The 19,920-nt window shown below is 34.8% G+C and overlaps 1 protein-coding gene across 1 annotated transcript in view; it reads left to right on the top strand.

Annotated features, from left to right (window-relative positions):
• Positions 1-280: 280 nt before the first annotated feature.
• The window catches only part of LOC139732311 (complement receptor type 2-like), a 36,622-nt gene continuing 16,982 nt past the window's right edge, over positions 281-19,920 (top strand). The window contains exons 1-5 of the mRNA XM_071643180.1: positions 281-454; positions 1,391-1,573; positions 14,735-14,917; positions 16,565-16,735; positions 17,870-18,046. Coding sequence (XP_071499281.1) covers positions 292-454; positions 1,391-1,573; positions 14,735-14,917; positions 16,565-16,735; positions 17,870-18,046 — 877 coding nt within the window. The 5' untranslated portion in view covers positions 281-291. The remainder of the gene's footprint in view (positions 455-1,390; positions 1,574-14,734; positions 14,918-16,564; positions 16,736-17,869; positions 18,047-19,920) is intronic.

Here is a 19,920-nt window from a genome sequence, read left to right as displayed (position 1 = left end):
TAACCATTGTTCCATATCTCAACAAAAGATTGATTATAAGTGATTGATTAATTCAGATTTTGATATTCATACGAGGTATAGAGCACGTCAAGCTTATTAGAGCGAGAGATAAAAAGAAGAAGGAAGTAGCTGTCATGACAGCGTGTGCCTTGTTTCTCGGCATAAAGATGTCCGATTGAAACCCTTTTGTTGTTAGTCTTTCAGTAAACATACCAGTGTGCTTTCGGATGTCGAATATGTGTTATTTATGATTCATTTGATCTTCTACGCACAGAATGTCGTTTCGTGGATATGCCAAAACAAGGAGGAACATATTTTGATCCAACTCCAAAGCAAGACTGCTACGATGATGGTGATATCATATTCTATCAATGTCCTGGAACTATCTACGGGCCTCCATATAATGAGTGTGACGGTGGAATTTGGTTGATTCCCTTTGCCCCTACGTGTGAAGGTAATAACGTTCAAACATATTATCATGAGTCTTCAGTAACAAGCAGTTTATATCTAGTAGAGATGTATGCAAGTTTCGATCGATTAAGTGTGAGTTACGCATGGCTTGCATAGACAGATGTTCAAAAAGAAACGAATATGTGGAACCTGAATAACTATGCTGGCATGTGTATGTGAAGGTTCGCCTGTTTCACACATGTCGTAATTCATAAAACTATAAGGATTTGATTTTAGATTATTTTTCAAACGAAGGCCATGACATTGAAAAGATGCCCTGGATATTCGTTATCTTTAAGACTTCGATAATGTTTTGCAATGTCCTACCAGTATATGATTAAATTGAGCCTTAATTACTTCAATCCGACCTCTATACATACCTGTCTGGTAAAAGTGACTGCATCATCATAAAACGAAATAATAATGCAGAAAGAAAGAAAGAAGGAAAAGTATTGTGCTTCGGCCTATGATTTTATTTAACCAATTTTATTTTAAGTGTCAAAGAGATGACCCTATTAATCTAAGCATCTAAGAATCAACAGCGTTGGTGTACCTATAGCCTATGTCTGTAATTAAGATTTTCTTCGTATTTTTTTTTCTTCAGCTACGTTATACATCGTTGATCTACACTACTCATTTTTTTTAATCAGTTCCTTGAAAAAAATAAATTAACAACCATTACTGCAAAACTCAGGCCTTGTACAGTAACCTGAAAGTCATGATAATGCATGTTCTGTTGATAAATATCTCTACCTATACGTAACCATCCACTATAAAGTGTCTTTGCTCAGTGTTTTTCACGAGAGTCGCAGTGTACTGCGGGTATATACAAGAGTTATTTTATATTGAAATTTTGTATTTTCATATCAGCGATCCCGCCAGTTTACTTCAATATTCTAGTTTACTAATGATTGTTTCCACATTTTATGAATCCAATAAGTTGACCCGTGCCCAAGACCAACCCTGGACAGCAAAGGCACAATAACTCCGGACAAACCGGAGTATAATGCCTTCGAGACCGTCATCTTTGACTGCGACAACACATCCACACTCGTGGGTGTGACCGCCAGTAGGTGCGAGACTGGGGGAACGTGGAACCCTTCTGCAGTGCCCAGTTGTGTAGGTGAGCGAGGCGGTTTTTCAAGTACATCTATTTTATGGATAAAAAAAAACTCTTAAATGTTTTATTCATCACACATTTTGTCTCAAAAACTATTAGACTCTGTCTGCATGTTTACTTTTATTCACTTCGATATCACATTATCTGTTGCTTATTCCATCAGTGTTCACATGGTCTGAGTTTTGCTTTTAACATGTTTCTCTTTAACACATTACCCTTAGGTATTCATTTTATACATACACGTGCGGAATTCAATAACATATTATTGAACGTTAGAGCAGAAAGCCGTATATAATATTGTAAAATCACTTACGATCACTGTTGATAATCATATACTATAAGTTCAGGTTTATGATTAAACAGCTAATGTGTCAGATTGTTGGAGACATTAGCTGTAGCGATTTCTGCACAGATTATTTCGGGCAGGCGTTAAAAAAACAACAAAAAAGCACCAACAACAATGACATATTGTAATTTTATATATTGTTAAACTTAATTGATAAATCATCATTTTCTTTTCCTCAGACACCATCTCCACATGCTCCTCAGATCGTAAGTATTCAAATTATCGATCATTGATGCACATCTATTATGTGTATGGCGTGCGGCGTAGAAATTGATGAACTTATTTAATCTATATACGCTAATAGATTCATATGTCAGTCGCACATAATTTTTCCAGCTTGGAACAAACAGATGACTTTCTAAGTACCCCATAGCTAATAGACTGAAGTTTTCATCACAAATACTGGATCTCTCGTTCGAATGAACACTTTATAGTATGCCAGTTTATACGCGTAACACTGGCGAGTTCTGTGTCTGCTTATTTTCATCCGTGCAGTAAATGATATGCAAATACGCACATCATTACTGTATTGTTTTTGATCCGTTTGTACACCTATAGAATGTGACTTTAACGGATTGCCAGCACAGGGAGGAGCGTATTTTGATCCATCTCCCAAACAAGACTGCTACGATAGCGGCACCTGTATTTTCTATCAGTGTACTGGAGGAACTCTGTACGGACCTCCCTACAATGACTGCAACGGTGGATCTTGGACCATTCCATTTGGTCCTACATGCGAAGGTATTACACTATACACTTATTTCCTGTGAATAAACAGAAGGAGACTTGGTGAAGATTAATATGCAGATTAACAGGAGGGTCGATAGACATCACTATACCTCATCTGTTGTGTAGTATGTGCTTTTGACAAATAAGATCTAAGTGCATGATGCAGTATCATTGTTATGCGAACTCTTGACATTTCATGTTTTGTCATAATTCGACCACTACATTAACCCGTTCCATACGAAAACCTGGTGGCCTGTGTACTAAGTCAATTGGGATTTTAGAATTAAGTATGGAAATGGTTAATATGATCATTTTCATGAAGACCAAGGAACCCGTTACTCTCTTGGTTAAAGCTCAAAGTGAATGTCGGCATGGCGCTGATAGCGTACAGTACAGACAATAATCATAGCCAGAAGAGAGAGACAGTAGAGGGCGACATCACCAATTATTGAACAAACCAGAGTTGCATCCACCCGAACAGTTTGCTAACAAGAAATGAGGGAAAGCCTGCCACGTATGTAATGAGAGTATTTTTTTTTTCTTCTGTTACTTTCAATCACCGTAATCTGCATCAAAACGACATAGAGATGACAAGATCTAATATTCAAGTGTTAACTTTGATTACGTGTTGAGAATCCGATTGTAATCTTTGTCTGGTTGCGCTCAAAACTATCGTAAGTAATGAGTGACAATGAGTGACAGTTCAACCAACATTAGGTTACCTTGATAGAATATTGATTAAAGCTGCTTCCCTACATATGCATTATTGTCTTGTTGTATGGAATCTTTTTTAGCATATTTATTTCTATTTCTATTTTTATTCTTCTTCTTCTTATAGGCGCCCAGGCAACCATTTAGGGGAACTGTTTACGGTGCATCTTGGATGAAAGTCGCTGCTGTCCTGACCACTGTTTCCCACGTCACCCACTTCACACTTTGTTACCAATATGCTCACAGCTAGGGATAGTCATACAGTATAGGCACAGCTTATTTGATTAGACATCTGGACACAGTGATTAAAAATATTTTTGTGATGATACTGGCATTACTCTTCTCATGTAGGTCATGTAGGTAGTGTGTATAAAATATACATACATACACACAAAATACATTATGCATGCGGCGTCACCGTATTTCATAATAAAGTAGCAGATCCGTGGCCCCAGAAAACTCACTACGCCCTTAAAAACAAACAAACAAACAAACAAACTCCCAAAGAAACACACTTGTATTTCCCCCCAAGTTTCGAATATTTTTGCTTTATAGTTTCTTCATTACAGAGATCATAGCTAAACGATATGATCTTTGAAATCGTGTTTAACAGTTTCGCATTGCTAATACTTTTGATCTGACTTGCGAATAAAAAAAAAAGTAAAATATTAATATTCCAGCTGTGAAGAAGTTATTTTCCAACAAACGCGCATATTTCGACAAATTCACAAGAAGCAAAATTTATAAATACACATCGCAAATAACTTGCCAATACTCATCGACGTAAAGCTGTTCAAGGAAATTCAGTAGTTGTTGGTTTGTTTTTTTTTTTAAACAAAATGTGTTACTTTTTTCCTCGACTTGATCAACGGAAATCTCTAAGCTTGTCGAAATATCATCTAAATTTCAGAAAGAAATTTCACAGATTGATGATTTTCTCATCATCGTTTCTCCTGTGGTTCGTTTGTTTGATTTTTTTCTTAAGGAATAAAGAGGGAAGAATGTACGTATGTAAGTTTCACCAGGAAGCGAATATGGAACACGAAATTAAGTCAGTATTAGTAACTATAGAACACATCTATTGATGTATCGATGTTGGATGACGTAATCTGATCGCGTGTCAAGCACGCATCAAACGTACATAGTATATACAAACAGACATAAATCTATATAATAATAATGGTAATAATACATATTTACACAGAATTAAAGACGCGTATAGTCGTTTTTAAGTGGTGCCCCTGTTTGGTTGGACTAGATACTTATAGGTGAAACGTGATTATCATCATTCATATTAAGATAAATCCATACAAAAGGTGAATTGATGACAGTATGTTGTACTTAATGCCGCCCACCGGAAAGCTAGAATTGTATGTTTCACGTATCTGTAGAGGTAAACATTTCCATCACTCTGTGTTACGGGGTGCCCAGGCCTATTTTGTTTTATTAACATTTCCTTAAACATGAATTTGCATTGTAAAATCAATAAAAATGTTGCTAGTACTGCTTTCTATTCTATAGACTCACCGTCTACGTCTCTTTTCCGCAGCAAAGATGTATTTTTCATCAGCTGAACTTCACAAACGCCAACTTGCAAATATAAGTGCTACATTATTCGCATAATGCAGGCAACGTGCTGTTTAAACACAACCCCTGAGTCCCCGCAAATTCCTGTGTTTTCGAATTCTCTACTTCTACTTTCAAGTCCCTGGCAACACAGATTTTCGTGAAATGAACAATCAACAATGCCTTGAAAATGATGATACGTGGTGTTAGTGATAGTAACATTCAAACAAAAACTACTTTAAGATTATTGCCCTTACTCCCTTATTCACAATTTCCAGTAAATGTACATGGTTCTTGATTAAACTGTTAACGAAAATTACCAGACTATATTAATGATATCTTTGATGTGGTATATTGGCAATTTGTATATGAAAGGAAAGTTTATTTTGTGATTATTGCTCAATGCCGCAAAGTAGTGGACACGGAATGTTTTTCTATGTTAACGGGGGAAGGTGAACGGTATTCAGAGAGCGGACATGCATATTATTGGGCATCAATTTTATTGATAACAAATCAAAATTCCCCTTTTGTTTCTTTTTTCAGGCAGTACTGAAAACCATATGGACCAAGCTTCCAAGGGAATGAAAAGAGCTTTGCGAGCTGATCAAGTTTTGTGGAATGATCGAAGTCAAATGGATTATAAAAATCTAACTCAATGTTAGATTTGCTTCCGTTATTTTGTGTGTAAGCCAAAGTTTAGACAGGATTTAAAAACATGATTAAAAAGATAGGTTGATTCCTCAGTAGTAAAGAAGAAAAAACATACATCTCAATGCATGTGGCTACTATTAGCCAATGAGTGACTCAGATAACTATTCATGAAGAAATGATGTATTGGACGCGTTAGAAAATAGACAGTCCCTTCCTTTGTATTGTAGTGTCCAAAAACTCGAGAGAATGTGAGTGAAACAAATTCTTTATCTCATGTGTATCCAAGAAATATTGAATAAAAGCATGGTAAACTATGATTTCACTGGTTTAGCTGTCTGTAAATGACATCTATGGATATGGAGGGAGGTTGAAAATTGTGACCTTCAAACACCTACATATTCAGGAATTGAGTTGATATGTTTTTACAATGCGTAGTGCGAAGTTCAAGTAAAATACAAAACATTACACACATACAAATTTTATACATTTGATAAGTGTATTGCTGTATAAATATATATATATATATATACATATATATATATATATATATTAGATATATAAATAAATAAACATATATATATCATAAATATATATTACAAATTATATTCATCAAATAGCTGATATTTCACGGAACATGTCTTAACAAAGGAAGGATACATATATGTAATAAAGTTCACAACGCAAAATGCGATAACATCGAACAATGGAAAAGGTGGTCTACTCAAAGCATTACTTGTTATTTACTTGGTTATTCCGAAGTTCAAAATATGCACGTCACATGTTTGAGATTTGATTCTTTTAAACCATACTGCATTATACACACACACAGAGTCAAACAAGCACATAGAATATCACGTTGTACGCACACAGAAAGACTTGAACAGTTGGGTGTTAGTATGCTATCACTGAAATACACGTTATCAATATGAACTACTCGTTCAAGCTGAACTGCGTTACGAATGGAATGATAATATATCGGACTGCACGGTGTTTTTGTATGTTGTTAGTTTGTGCGTATGTGTTGTGTTTGTTTTTTGGTGTTTCATTCGATTGCTTACTTGGGAAGAGAGTAATGTATGGTGACAAAATATCAGGTGATTTTGTAGACACACAAGACATCATACCTGCGATATAAAAAACAAAAACAAAACAAAACTAAATACACACACACACACACACACACACACACACACACAAGAAAAGGACACAAGCCTATAGGAACAGAAGAAAGAGGATATTAGTGAAAAAAAGGGAAAAGATTACAGCACATATTAGCAGAGAAAAGGAGATATCAACATATATTTATGTTGATATAATACATTGATATCTACATCCTATGATGAATTATATAATTGCATGTATCATATATATATATATATATATATATATATATATATATATATAGAGAGAGAGAGAGAGAGAGAGAGAGATATGTACTTTGCATTTGCATTGATTCACATTGTGAGGCCAATCGCATTATTGTATAAAGAAAACAGATGAGGTGAAAATGCGAACCACTATCAGATTTAAGGTATACTATACGAGAAGGAACACTTCGAATCGGGTTTAAAGAAAAATATTATAATCATGAAATATTATATGAAATTAGAAATGCAGGGGACCATCTTTCTAAGCAGACCTTGAGTAGGAAGATGGCACCAGGTAAACTTACGACGTAAATAAGATTAATAATCTCAAGGTACATCTCCATTTCGCCATTCACTATTATAGTTATAGTGAATAACAATGCAGAGGGTACAGAGTGCTGTGAAGTGTGCATTATGCTGTGAAGATATGTCTAGGATATGTTCACTACAGTACACTATACTGTATATAAATATCCACATAATGTCTAAAACATATTACGATTTCTTCTTCTTAAACTTTTTATTCAAAATCAGTAAGAAAAAAAAGTAATGTCATTAACTTATTTGAATATCGGGAGAATATTGATATATAAGGATATCTTTTTACTGTCTCTTAAAATATTCCATAATAAAAACTCTCATAGACTTTGAGGCAAAGAAATCCAGACATCAGACCAATGATATTTTAAAAATTTTTAAGATATAATGATTTTGGTGATGAGGAAAAAAATAAACCCAATTTTTTTAGGAAAATGATCTTATGTGTATTCCCCCCCCCAAAAAAAAACAAAAAAAAAACAACAACAACAACAAACAATGCAGCCTGAAAAGTATGTACATCGTGAACTTTCATTTTCTTTAATGAAACATAAGATTGGAGGGGGGTAAATAAGGGGATTTTTTTTTCTGTTTCTCTTTGACCCGTACAAGTTTATATATACACGTGTTATGTAATACACCTTTTTTCAGGAATAGTCACTGTATGTTCATTTGTTGATGATTTAATACGTGTAGGACTTTAGCATACATTATTATAATGTATCAATAGCTGTGGATCCGAGAAGTGAAAGATTGCTTCAACGAATACCTATAGCGCCTTCAAGATCTTCTCTTACATCACATCATTATTACATAGTTTTAAAATGGATCGAAAGTAAGTTTCATTTAAGGGATATTTCACTCCATGTTAATTATGACAAAAAAAAAGATGGAGGCAAACTCACAGAACAAAAAAAAAAAAAAACATGTGGAGATCAAAGGGTCATTAGAGGTGAAAATCAATGATATCATTCCCTTATAGTTTTGTATAGGCCTACTATAGTTTGGTTCTAATTGATTTCATTACATTTTGAAAATATGTCAATGTTCGATGCATCGTTTGTCATACCAAGAAATTTTGCATATCATGATCTAGAAAAGAACACATCTCAAGAAACCATGACTTGTGTGTGTGTGTGTGTGTGTGTGTGTGTGTGTTTGTGTTGTCACTGTCTATTCGTTTTGTAAGTAAAAACTGAAAACCATTAATAGTGTACGCATAATAGTGGTTATTTGTATAGCACACAGGTAAACCTTTTGGTGCTCATGGCACTTCAAGAGAAATACATGTTCCAAACATGAGAACAGGGACGCAAATAACAAAGAAACTAATAAGCGAACACATACCTGATAAGGAACACAAATATCCTAAACATATACTGCAGTTATGTCATCCTCAGGGTGAGAGGAAGAAAATACGTTTTCAGTTTGTTTCTGTTAGAGACAATAGTCGTATTTGAATAGTCATAGTTGATTTCAAAATTTTGATCCTATTATCGAGAAGACGCAATTTCCCACCCACGTAATTGAAGTGACAGTGCATCTGAACGAAGACTTCGTGTCGGATATATCCGACGCGACATGTTTGGTATCTTATATCCGACACGACATGTTTGGTATATTATCATCGTTCTCTTTTTTCATTTCCTACCTTTGTTTGTCATATGAATTAAGATATACAAGAAAAAATGTAATTTCATGCTTGTAATAGAATAGAAAGATTTAAAAAAAAATGCCGAAACATCCCTGAGATGGTGTTAGTTTTCATTTCATCAGGTTTTAGTTTCACGTGGATATTTAAGTATCATTGCACGAATATTCATACACACGACGTACTCTGCATGTAATGTTATCTTGTATATTTTACATTATATTGGTTATATCTCATTTTCGGAACTGCACATAACAAAACGTTATCTTTATGATGTTGAGATCAGTCGCGGATGTTTGAACAAGACAAACTTGGCTGATCCCGAGATGATAACCTGTAGGTTGAGGAAAATCCACACACCTTATGAGCACGACGTGATCTGTTTACTTACAAAGTTAATCATAAACTTTGTGCCAAGCAAGTCACTTTATGGACCAGAGAGAAAACCTCATACTTTGTCCCACCATTAGTTGACTTTTGCAGATTGTTAAAACCCCTAAACCGCACCTCCAACAATCGGATGACGGCGCCTTACGTGTAACCATTTTGTCGAAGCTTTTGCACCTCTTGTAATATTGCACACACGAAGTAAAAGAGGACTGTATAATTTTCTTTAGACGGCAGCCATCTTACTTCTGGACTCTCGATTTTAACCAGGACTGCTTGAAACATGGAATAAATTCTGAGCTGGAGAGAAGGTTCAGATAAAATAATGACGATCGTCAAACATCGGGCCGTGATATTTACAGCGCTTTGTATCGCTTTTTTATCCGGTATGTACATGTATTTTAATATCGAAAAAGTAAGTTGAATGATAGATAATTTGTATATATATTAGTGAAATGCTTATTGGGCTGTACCCAGCTCTTCTGCTGTTCTTCATGAGCTCCTATATAAGTATGCGGTGGAAGACATTTAGCCATTGCAGTCCATACTTTGACATCTATGATGCATTTACACATTGATGAACCGTCGACAAATACATAAGTTCATGGATATATATATATATATAGGTCTATATAATATGTAAACATGACATAATGTAATAATCATTCATATTCATATGTTGCCCTTAACTGTTGAATAGCTGATACATTTCCATTTGTCTCGCTTGATCTAATCTTGTGTGACTCGTTCGGGGCCCTGCACCGCATGGACCATGGGAAAACAAGTATAGAGGTGATATTGATTTGTTTTGTATAACGGTACTGTCCATTCCATACTATAGAGCATCTGCTTCAACAACATACGTCGCTTTTACAGTTATGCCATGGATTGTAATATTCAGTATACAGCGGATCACTACAGTAAGGAGATCTGAAAAAAAATAGTATGTATTAATCGTGATATAAATGATGGGGTAGATGCTAATTGAAAAACTGATTGAAAGTGTAAAAGTGACCAGGCATTATTTATGACTGGTCACATGTAGATGAAAAGTTTTATGACCCATCATTAGCACTTTCATGTGTCGATGGTGACCAGGCGAGATTTCATCATTTTAGTTTACTCGCGATGATGCTGATAGGTGAAACGTCAAGAATCTGCTTCATTATTTCATAAAATAAATGGTACACTACATTTTCTTCGGGCATTAGTGTGCTTACCCGCACTTGGTACCGTCGAAACGTTTCAGTGTCCCAATGTCTATCATTTGCATCATGTTCAATTCTTCTCCTTTTACTATAAGACTCCTTTGCGTGTCATGTGGTTTGATAATGCCAGATATCTATCTTTTTTTTTTTTTTTGCATTTTCTATGAAAAATACAAAATCGTGGTTTTTTTTTCTCTCTTTCATTTTCAGGCGTCGTAGCAGCTTGCACCAATAGTAAGTGCTATAATTGTAACACTGCGTGAATAATTTTATTGTTATGTATTCATTGTTGGTTTATAGAAGTGGTATATTACTATGCATAATTTCCTAGTCTCAGTTTAATTACGTTTGTTCATTTTTTTCATCCCAGATTTTATCATCTCCATTTATATAGCTTGAGACATGTGAGAGAAGGAAAGGAAGTGTCAAATTGTGTCATACTCTTTGATTTAGAGTGTTTTATAGGTCTTCTTCAAGCACATCCTTCCTGACACAAAACTCCCAGATAGACTTGGAACTGGGAATAAAATGGCGCTAAACATGATGATAAACCATGGAAGGAAATTAGAAAGAAAAAAGCCTAGATCTATTATTCAACAAGAAAATTAAGGAACTGGAAATCGACAAAACATTTCTAGACATATGAAAAAAAAAATCATTCTCTTGTTCGAAAGGCCATGAAAATGTAGTACTCATGGCTGGGAAGAGAGAGAAAGAAAAAAGAGATGAAGGAAAACACGAAAATAGATCAAACAAACCGATACCCAAGACATGCACTCTTAAATATGAGTTTTAAAACGCAGTGGATGAATTACAGAGCAGAAAATAATTAATGCTAATTGTGGTTATCTTGCGCTACCATTAAAACCACGTTTCTCTTCCCCGCAGACCCAAGCTCAACCTGCACGTCAGACCGTAAGTATCCGATCCTCGGTTTGAATATGCGACCACACACAATACATAATTATGTCCGTGATTTTTTTTTTTATAGATATGATATAGCAAAGAAATAAGCAGGCATTTTTTTATGTTTGAAGTTTATTGTCTCAACAACTGTTATGAGGAATGGGAGTAAAACACAATTTTCAAATATATAAAAACTAAGTAATTTCAAACAAAATTATTAACATATAAACGTGTATAAGTTCAATATGTAGACCATTGTTAATACAAGATATCAGTATAAAATTTGAATAGATAATGATACATAATCAAAGAGATGTTAGTCTATCTCTACATGAATTGTGAATAGTGGAAGCACTGCCCAATATACTATAGCATTATTATGTCTGCCTACAGGTATACTATTGAACACAATGAAATTAACTGACAAAGTAGTATAATGTACGCTAATCACAGTGTGTGCGCGTGTGTGTGCGTGTGTGTGCGTGCGTGTGTGCATATTCTCGATTTTTAACACTGTGCTTTTACAATAGTGAGGAAAGAAATCTTCAAAAACAAGGCAACGTAAATCTTTGTGGGCACAAAAACAATGAAAAAGACAAACAAGTTCAGTGTTTCGTGCAATTATTCGCAGTGACAGTTGAGTGAGTACAGTCTTCGATTTTATGCTTAAATTCTTCGTAATTCAGACGGATATTGCCGATTGGAGATTGGAGAGGTGTGTGCGTCTTTTTGTTGAGATGTGTGTCAGTACACGAAAGGCTGCAATCTGAATGATTTTTATCAGCATAGTTTCAGTCTACGAAAGGTCAATTCCACTCTCTCTTTTTTTTTTCTCCACGTAGAATGCTGTCTCGAAGATTTACCGGCACAAGAGGGGACTTCTGGCGATCCTGCTCCAAAACAAAACTGCTACAATAACGGTGATCGTATTTGGTATCAGTGCAGTGGTACTCTGTACGGACCTCCCTACAATGACTGTGGCAGCGGTGGATCTTGGGCCATTCAATTTGCCCCTACATGTGAAGGTAATAATGTAATCAGCATAGCCACAAAAAAGGTGGGATTTATTGTAATAAATGTGAATGAAGGAGGAAAGTTTTGTTTGTTTGAGTTTTTGTTTGTTTGTGTTTTTGTCTGTTTGTTTGTTTGTTTGTTTGTTTGCTTACTTGCTTGATTAATTGCTTGCTCCAGTTGGTTCTGGGAGGTAAGGAAATGGCATTGATGTTTCTGTGGGCTTTGACCCTTGATGTACTACACTGATCTAGGCTCTCTCTCTCTCTCTCTCTCCCTCTCCTTCACCCCTTCTATACCCTTCCACGGAGGTGTCCACATATTACAAGCTTTGTCTTTTCAGTGGGTACCTCCAGTTCGAATCAAGTTTGAATCCATGTGTGAGCATAAATCTATTTCTGATAAAAAGACGGTGATTTCACATCGATGCAATAAAATAACAATAATAACAACAAAACCATTTCCATTATATACTTTGCAATTCCTTACCTAAATCAATATTTGTTGATTTTTTTTTTATATGCTTTCCCTTTAGTGGTCATTCGATTTCTTTTCAAAGACATATCATTTGTGTATCGAGGAAGGTACAACTGTTATGACGATAATTCATATAGGATATATATATATATATATATATATATATATATATATATATATAGTATACATAAATATCTATCTATCTATCTTTATATATATATATATATATACAAATTGTATATTATCCGCGTATTGGCAGTACTAGAAATAGGAATTATAATGTCACAATAGAGGAATGCACTAAATGCCAATTGCCTTGATATCAATTCAAAATCCCCCCCCCAAAAAAATGCATTCCTCTATTGTGACATTATTATTGATATGCATAATATAAATAATATATATATATATATATATATATATATATATATTATATATACATATATATATATATATATATATATATATATACTGAAAGAAATTGGACTGAGGCGGACGTTGCTCTCGATCTTGCGTCTCCCTTTTAATCAGTCCAGCCTTCGGCCTGTCATTAGTTCTTCATCAGGATCTACCAACAGAATAGTTATTATCTAAGTAATCTGATGTGTCATGATATAATGCAAAGACATATAATGCCAACCTTCTGAAATATTGCCTTTGTATACACAAATCAATCTTTCAATTGAATACAAAAATCCAATCTAACATCTAATATATATATATATATATATATATATATATATATATATATATACATATATATATATATATATATATGTGTGTATAAGAAATGAAGAAACAAACTGGTAATGTTGATATAACGTGATGACGTAAATATTATTAGAAATGAAGAAATAAACTTGTAACGCATTTTGGGCCAATAAAGAATGAGTTTATTCGACTCGAATTTTAAGTCAAGTTTTTTGTCAAGACTCCTGAAGAAGGCGTAGGAAGCCGAAAATTCGAGTCGAATAGACTCATTCTTTATCGGCCAAAAATGAATTACCAGTTTGTTTCTTCATTTCTTCGTCGAGCCAATACGTGAAATCCCGACATGTTTATATGTATGTGCATATATATATATATATATATATATATATATAAGAGAGAGAGAGAGAGAAAAGAATGTATATGCAGTTTATGTATATTTAACATAGAGATGGTCCAGCCTGCCTTGGTGCCCATGGTTCCTTTCTCTCTGTCTTGGCATTAATTGATGAGCATGTGTGTGTTGTGTGCGTGTGTGTGCGTGTGTGTACTTTGCAGTGTTTTCCAGTCTTTGATTCGAATCTTAACCGTTAGTTTGCATTTTTTTTACCTAACCACAAAGTATAAAACTAAGACGCTCTTCCTATAGCTGCTTACGCAAGCTCCTTTCATTTATCTTTTATCTTTTTGTACTTAACTTGCTTGAGATTATTTAACCTTTCTTTTTTATCTTAAGATGCATCCATTAGGACAGTATAATTTCTCCCAAAACTACATTTCTTGTGTAATGTGTTTATCATAATGATTATAAGCGACCTCATTACGATTTGTGTGTAATTATGTTTCAGTATTGACTATTTTATGTTTTTGACATTATGATACGCTGCCCTATGTGGAACAGGGGCACAATATCTCGTGTCATGTATTTTATTAGTTTACTGTACATTGATGAAAAGTGCCTAGTTTGTTTTTTGTTAAACTGAATCATTTCTTTGTCCGTTCAGTATGTTCGATGTATCGAGATAGTTCAACTGAGGTGAATACGTCAATTAATTATTGTAATTATCATTACCACCCTATTTTAGAATTTTCGTAATATGAATTTTGTTGCAAACTTTTTCTATTTAGGCGATATGTGCCCTAAACCTACCCTAGACGACAAAGGCACGATCTCTCCTGACAAATCGGAATACGATGCATTCGAGACAGTCACCTTCGGGTGTGACAACACTTCTTCTCTCGTGGGTGTGACCACGAGTAGATGTGAGTCTGGTGGAACATGGAACCCTTCTACCGTTCCCAGCTGTGCAGGTGAGAGAAACAAAAGTCACACACACACACACACACACACACACACACACACACGTACACACACACAAAAAAAAAACTTATTATAATCAGTATTCTAAAGACTCCACGTCCAGGGCCCCGTTGCTAGAAACTTTGCGTTTAAACGCAACTTGCAACTGATTGTCACTGGCCAATCAAAATCATTGTTGCATGCATGTCTTCTTAATAGGGCAGACCCGGAGCCAATCAGAATGGTTGTTTCAAAATTAGCAATTATTTGCAATTGATTGCAACTTTCTTGCAACGGGGCCCTGGTCTGATATGCTCAGCACGTGCTTGAGACCCATTCCAGTCAGCAGTAAACATGAACTCTAGTTAATAATAAACAAATTTAATACGATATTTTGTATAGTATAATTTTGCATAATGATGATTATGTGATTATAATATAACATAATATAATATAACATGATTTATTCTATAATTATGATTATCATAATTATCTAACTGTAATTATACGTACATCAGCTTTGTATTCACAAAAGCCAAACAGCCCTGTTACCAAATGTTCCATATGTATATTTTGGAAAAAAAAATAGAATATAGAACTTTGTAGCACAAAATTTATTCGACTGTATTCTTTTTTGTCATACACACGAATCTGCCATATAGCCGTTTATTTTGTGTGCGAAGTCAGAAAATCGATTTCAATTACATGAATATAACGTTTTCTCAGATATTCCATGCAGAATAAGACATATCCCTGGAATTTAGAAAAGAGAATGAAAATAGGTGGTATTTATATATTCAGCTTACGTCATAAACAAGCGTCAAATCTGCATATCTCATTTATTTTCTGACTGAACAAGAAAGTAATTCTAGTCAAAATACATCGAAGCTTTGTCAGCATAAAAAAAAGAAGTTGAGTACCAAAGACATGAAAGACAAAGAGACACAAACAATACATTTTCCTTACCAATTCTGCTAGGAACGCTCATTGTTTATAATGATACATTGCTGTCGAAGGAGATGTGTCAACATTTTAATCATAGATGGATAAAACAATCATAGAGGGCGTCTACCTGGAACAGTATACAGGCTAAAGCATATTGCTGTTGATGAAAAAAGCACGGCAAGTTCCAGGAGTGTCATAAAGGGCTCAATGATATACCCAACAGGATGCCAAGCCTTCCGTCCGTCTGTCTCGAAACTTAAACTCACCTATAAATGTATAATAGCTGATTATTTTCGTAATGTTCCCGAATATAAAACCTACTTCCGGGTGTCAACACAAATCATCTTACCTGTCCTTGCAAACTGAAACTAGATATGGCTTTTTTTCACGTATTAAGTTTATTCATATTTCACTTAGAGCTTATACAATACCATCCCTCCTTTACTTTAAGTCTTGCATGAAGTTCTTTTTCCGTTTCAGCATCCAAAGAGAACACACATTCTTACAAACCTATCAATATGGTAGCATAATAATAGTATATCTCATGAGACGGTCAATGCAAACCGTTCACATTTAAACTTCACGAAAAGCATTAATTATTTGGAAATCAGAAGTAACTGATCAGTTCTCTATTTTAGCATGGTTCGTTTAAATATCGGAAATGTTTCATTCATCTGACACCACTTCAAAACTTTATGGCAATGTGCATACAGATGATTGTGTCGCACCGACTCTAGACAACGGGGGAGTTACCCCAGATCAAGACACCTTTGCGAACGGGGATGTTCTTGTCTTTGTCTGTGATACAAACTACACCCTGGTCGGTATCTCGACAACCACATGCAGGGATGGAAGCTTCGATCAAAAGACGCCAACGTGCTTCAGTGAGTATTCAGCCTTACTAAACGCTGATGTCTTTACCTTTTCCTATTGCTATTTGCATTGGAAGATTTTTCTTTCATTTACCTTTCTAGTATCGTAGAAAGGGGACAATTTTATCCATATACACCTACGTGAATAAAACATGAAGGTATAATAGGTCCATGTATCATACGCAAAGATTGATCTATGCAGACATTTATCAGACATATCAGATACAAACCATTTCGTGATTACCTCAAGTCTACTCTTCAAAAATGGAATTTCTTTTACTTTCAGTTCTTAAGGTGCCTTATTTATATTTTCAAAGCAATATAATTAATGCAGCTATTTGTCTGACGTTATCAAACAATTTACAAAATTTATAGTCAAGCTAACAAAAAAGTTGCGTAAATCAAGTGACCTGAATGATCTGTCTATACTTGTGGAAGCATCGATGTCATTTTTTTTTTTTTTTGCATTCAATGCAGTACCAAACTTTGTTTTCCTATTCACGTTTCCAAATACTATGCTTTAATGAGCAGAATATTTGTTGATGTCAGGTGAATGTACTGACAATCACAATTCATAAGAATAATACGAGTATAAACTTACACCACAGATATTAATGTCTGCAGTGGCGGATCCAGGGGGGGGGGGGGCGCTCGCCCCTCTTTATTTGTTGTCAACACAAAAGAAATATCAAAATAATAACAATTTTGTAAAGGCACCTTCCCTTTACGGAATTCCTGGATTCGCCCCTGGTCTGTGAGTGCAAAAACCAACATGCCTGATAGTAATAATATTTTTCTGCTCTTGTGCAAAATGGAACTACATACGGACTACCTGGCTCATTATGCGAGTCCGTATGCATGATTTTTTGATGTGTGTGCACACTAATTGTGAAAGAGAAACTTAGCAAAAGTGATGATATTTGAGTCTCTACTAATTTAAGCAATCTCTTTTGTGTGGACTGAATTCTTACTTGGTATTTGCTGGTATCACTTTTACAGCAAACGATAATGTTATGCTCGTTGAGCATAAGTCTGAAGAAAAACTATGCCAAGTAAAGCAAATTCTTCATCAAAGCAATGTCATGTCATTCCGGTTTCGGGAATAACTTCAAGCTCTGAGTGTTATCCTATTTACTTCCATATTAGGCAAGTGCCTCCCACCTGTGGTAGCTAACTCTGACTACGCCACGCAGCTACAGCCGGTAGATCATGCCACCACCATCACGGTGGAATGCGATCCCGGCTACTCGACAGGGACTGGAACGGATACAGACATGACTTGTAGCAATGGGGACTTCGATGTGCCTGACCCCGTGTGCTACGGTGAGCATTACACCATAGGCCTACTTTCATTTGCCTCTACTTTAAATCAAGGACCGTCATCTCAGACACACGATGTAATCGCAATGAAGGATCAAGATGAGTAGTATAGCGGGGAATACCACGGCAACATTGCAGAAAATATGAACAACCTAGCTAATTCAACTATTATCTGTAACTGTCATTTTTTTTAATCCAGAAAAAATGGACATGATGGAGGAGAGATAGAGAAGAGAGGAACACAGAGAGAGAGAGAGAGAGAGAGAGAGAGAGAGAACTCGCGTAGTGCAGGTTAGAACCACAACATGGCCCTACAGGTTAAGAATTAAATAACAAGATGGAAGAAAGTATACTCAACTGTAAAAGGTTTATGTTCAAGTTCAAGTTCAACTTTATTTTCATTTCCATTAAATAAACAGGAGAAATTATATTCAATGCATAAACAAAACAAAATTGTAGTAATTTCGATAAACGTACATCAACAAGATACATGTGATGATGAGTAACGACATATAATTGCATTTATAAGGTATATACATATGCATATTACACGAATGGTAATGGAAATGGAGGGTCCCACTAAAAAGCCAAGCTTGTACGATATGGGACCCTCAGAAATATATACATAAAAAGCAAATAATGGCTTCATGAAACTACAAACAAATATATGAAACAAAATCGAAGAAACCAATGTCAACTGACAAGAAATGAAATAACAGGAAAAAACGGAAAAAAAAGAAAAAAAAAAAAAACACGCCATCGTGGACACAAGCAAACAGATTTCCAGGACGTATAGGAGTAGTAATACGCACCCTTGAATGATATTGTGAATATAAGGATTGGGTACATATACCAGAAAAACTACAAAAGCGCGGACATATTAAAAGCAAAGAATAGACACAATGATGCATTGTTCGATGACTGTCATATTTGAGGAGAACTTATATTCGACAGATTATTTTACTCTCATGATAGAAAATAATTGATGTGTAATGATTAATGCATAAAAATAAGTGATAACTTAATTGAGTTAATGAAACAAACCTAGTTCGGTAATATGTTATAAGATTTCAATAAAAATGATTTCAATTTATTCTTGAAAGAATTCAAAGTTCGCACTGTTACAATATCATTAGGAAGTGAGTTCCAAAACTTTGGCCCATCATAAATAAAGGTGTTCTGGGCCAGAAGAGTTCTGAAAAAGGGCAAATGAAACTCATTCGAACGCCTCGTTGGGTAATTGTGGACGGACTGATTTCTTGGAAACATTGTTTCAAATATATTTGGAAGATTTTTTTTATCATAATTAAACATAAATTGTCCTAGGTTATACAGATATAAATCCTTGATTTTCAATATTTTGTTTTCAAAAAATAACGGGTCAGTATGAGACAGAAATGCAGTATGACATATAATACGGAGTGACTTCTTTTGTAATAAAAGTAATTTATCTAAGAATGTTTGATATGTGTTTCCCCAAGCAAGAATACCATAATTTAAGTATGGCAATATGAGAGATGAATATAATGTAATAAGGGACGACAAAGGAAGACAAAATTTAACCTTGTTGATTATACCAATATTTCGTGAAATAATTTTACATATACTATCAATATGGAATTTCCATGAAAGCTTATTATCAACTGTTATTCCCAGGAATTTAATATGGGAAACAATTTCCAGTGGAGTCCCATCAAAAACAATGTCGACAGGTGGTTTCTCTATAGAGTTGCTAAAAAACATATATTTTGTTTTTTGAAGATTGAGAGATAATTTATTTGCCTTTATCCATTCGGCGACATTTTCTAATTCAGAGTTTATTGTATTTACAAGAGTAAGAGGATTATTGTGCGAAAAAAATAAATTTGAGTCATCCG

Source organism: Diadema antillarum, unplaced genomic scaffold, assembly GCF_040938485.1.
Source record: "Diadema antillarum isolate AM-2024a unplaced genomic scaffold, OU_Dant_1.0 seq00000413_RagTag, whole genome shotgun sequence".
NCBI lineage: Eukaryota > Metazoa > Echinodermata > Echinoidea > Diadematoida > Diadematidae > Diadema > Diadema antillarum.
This window is presented reverse-complemented; position numbering and strand designations above follow the sequence as displayed.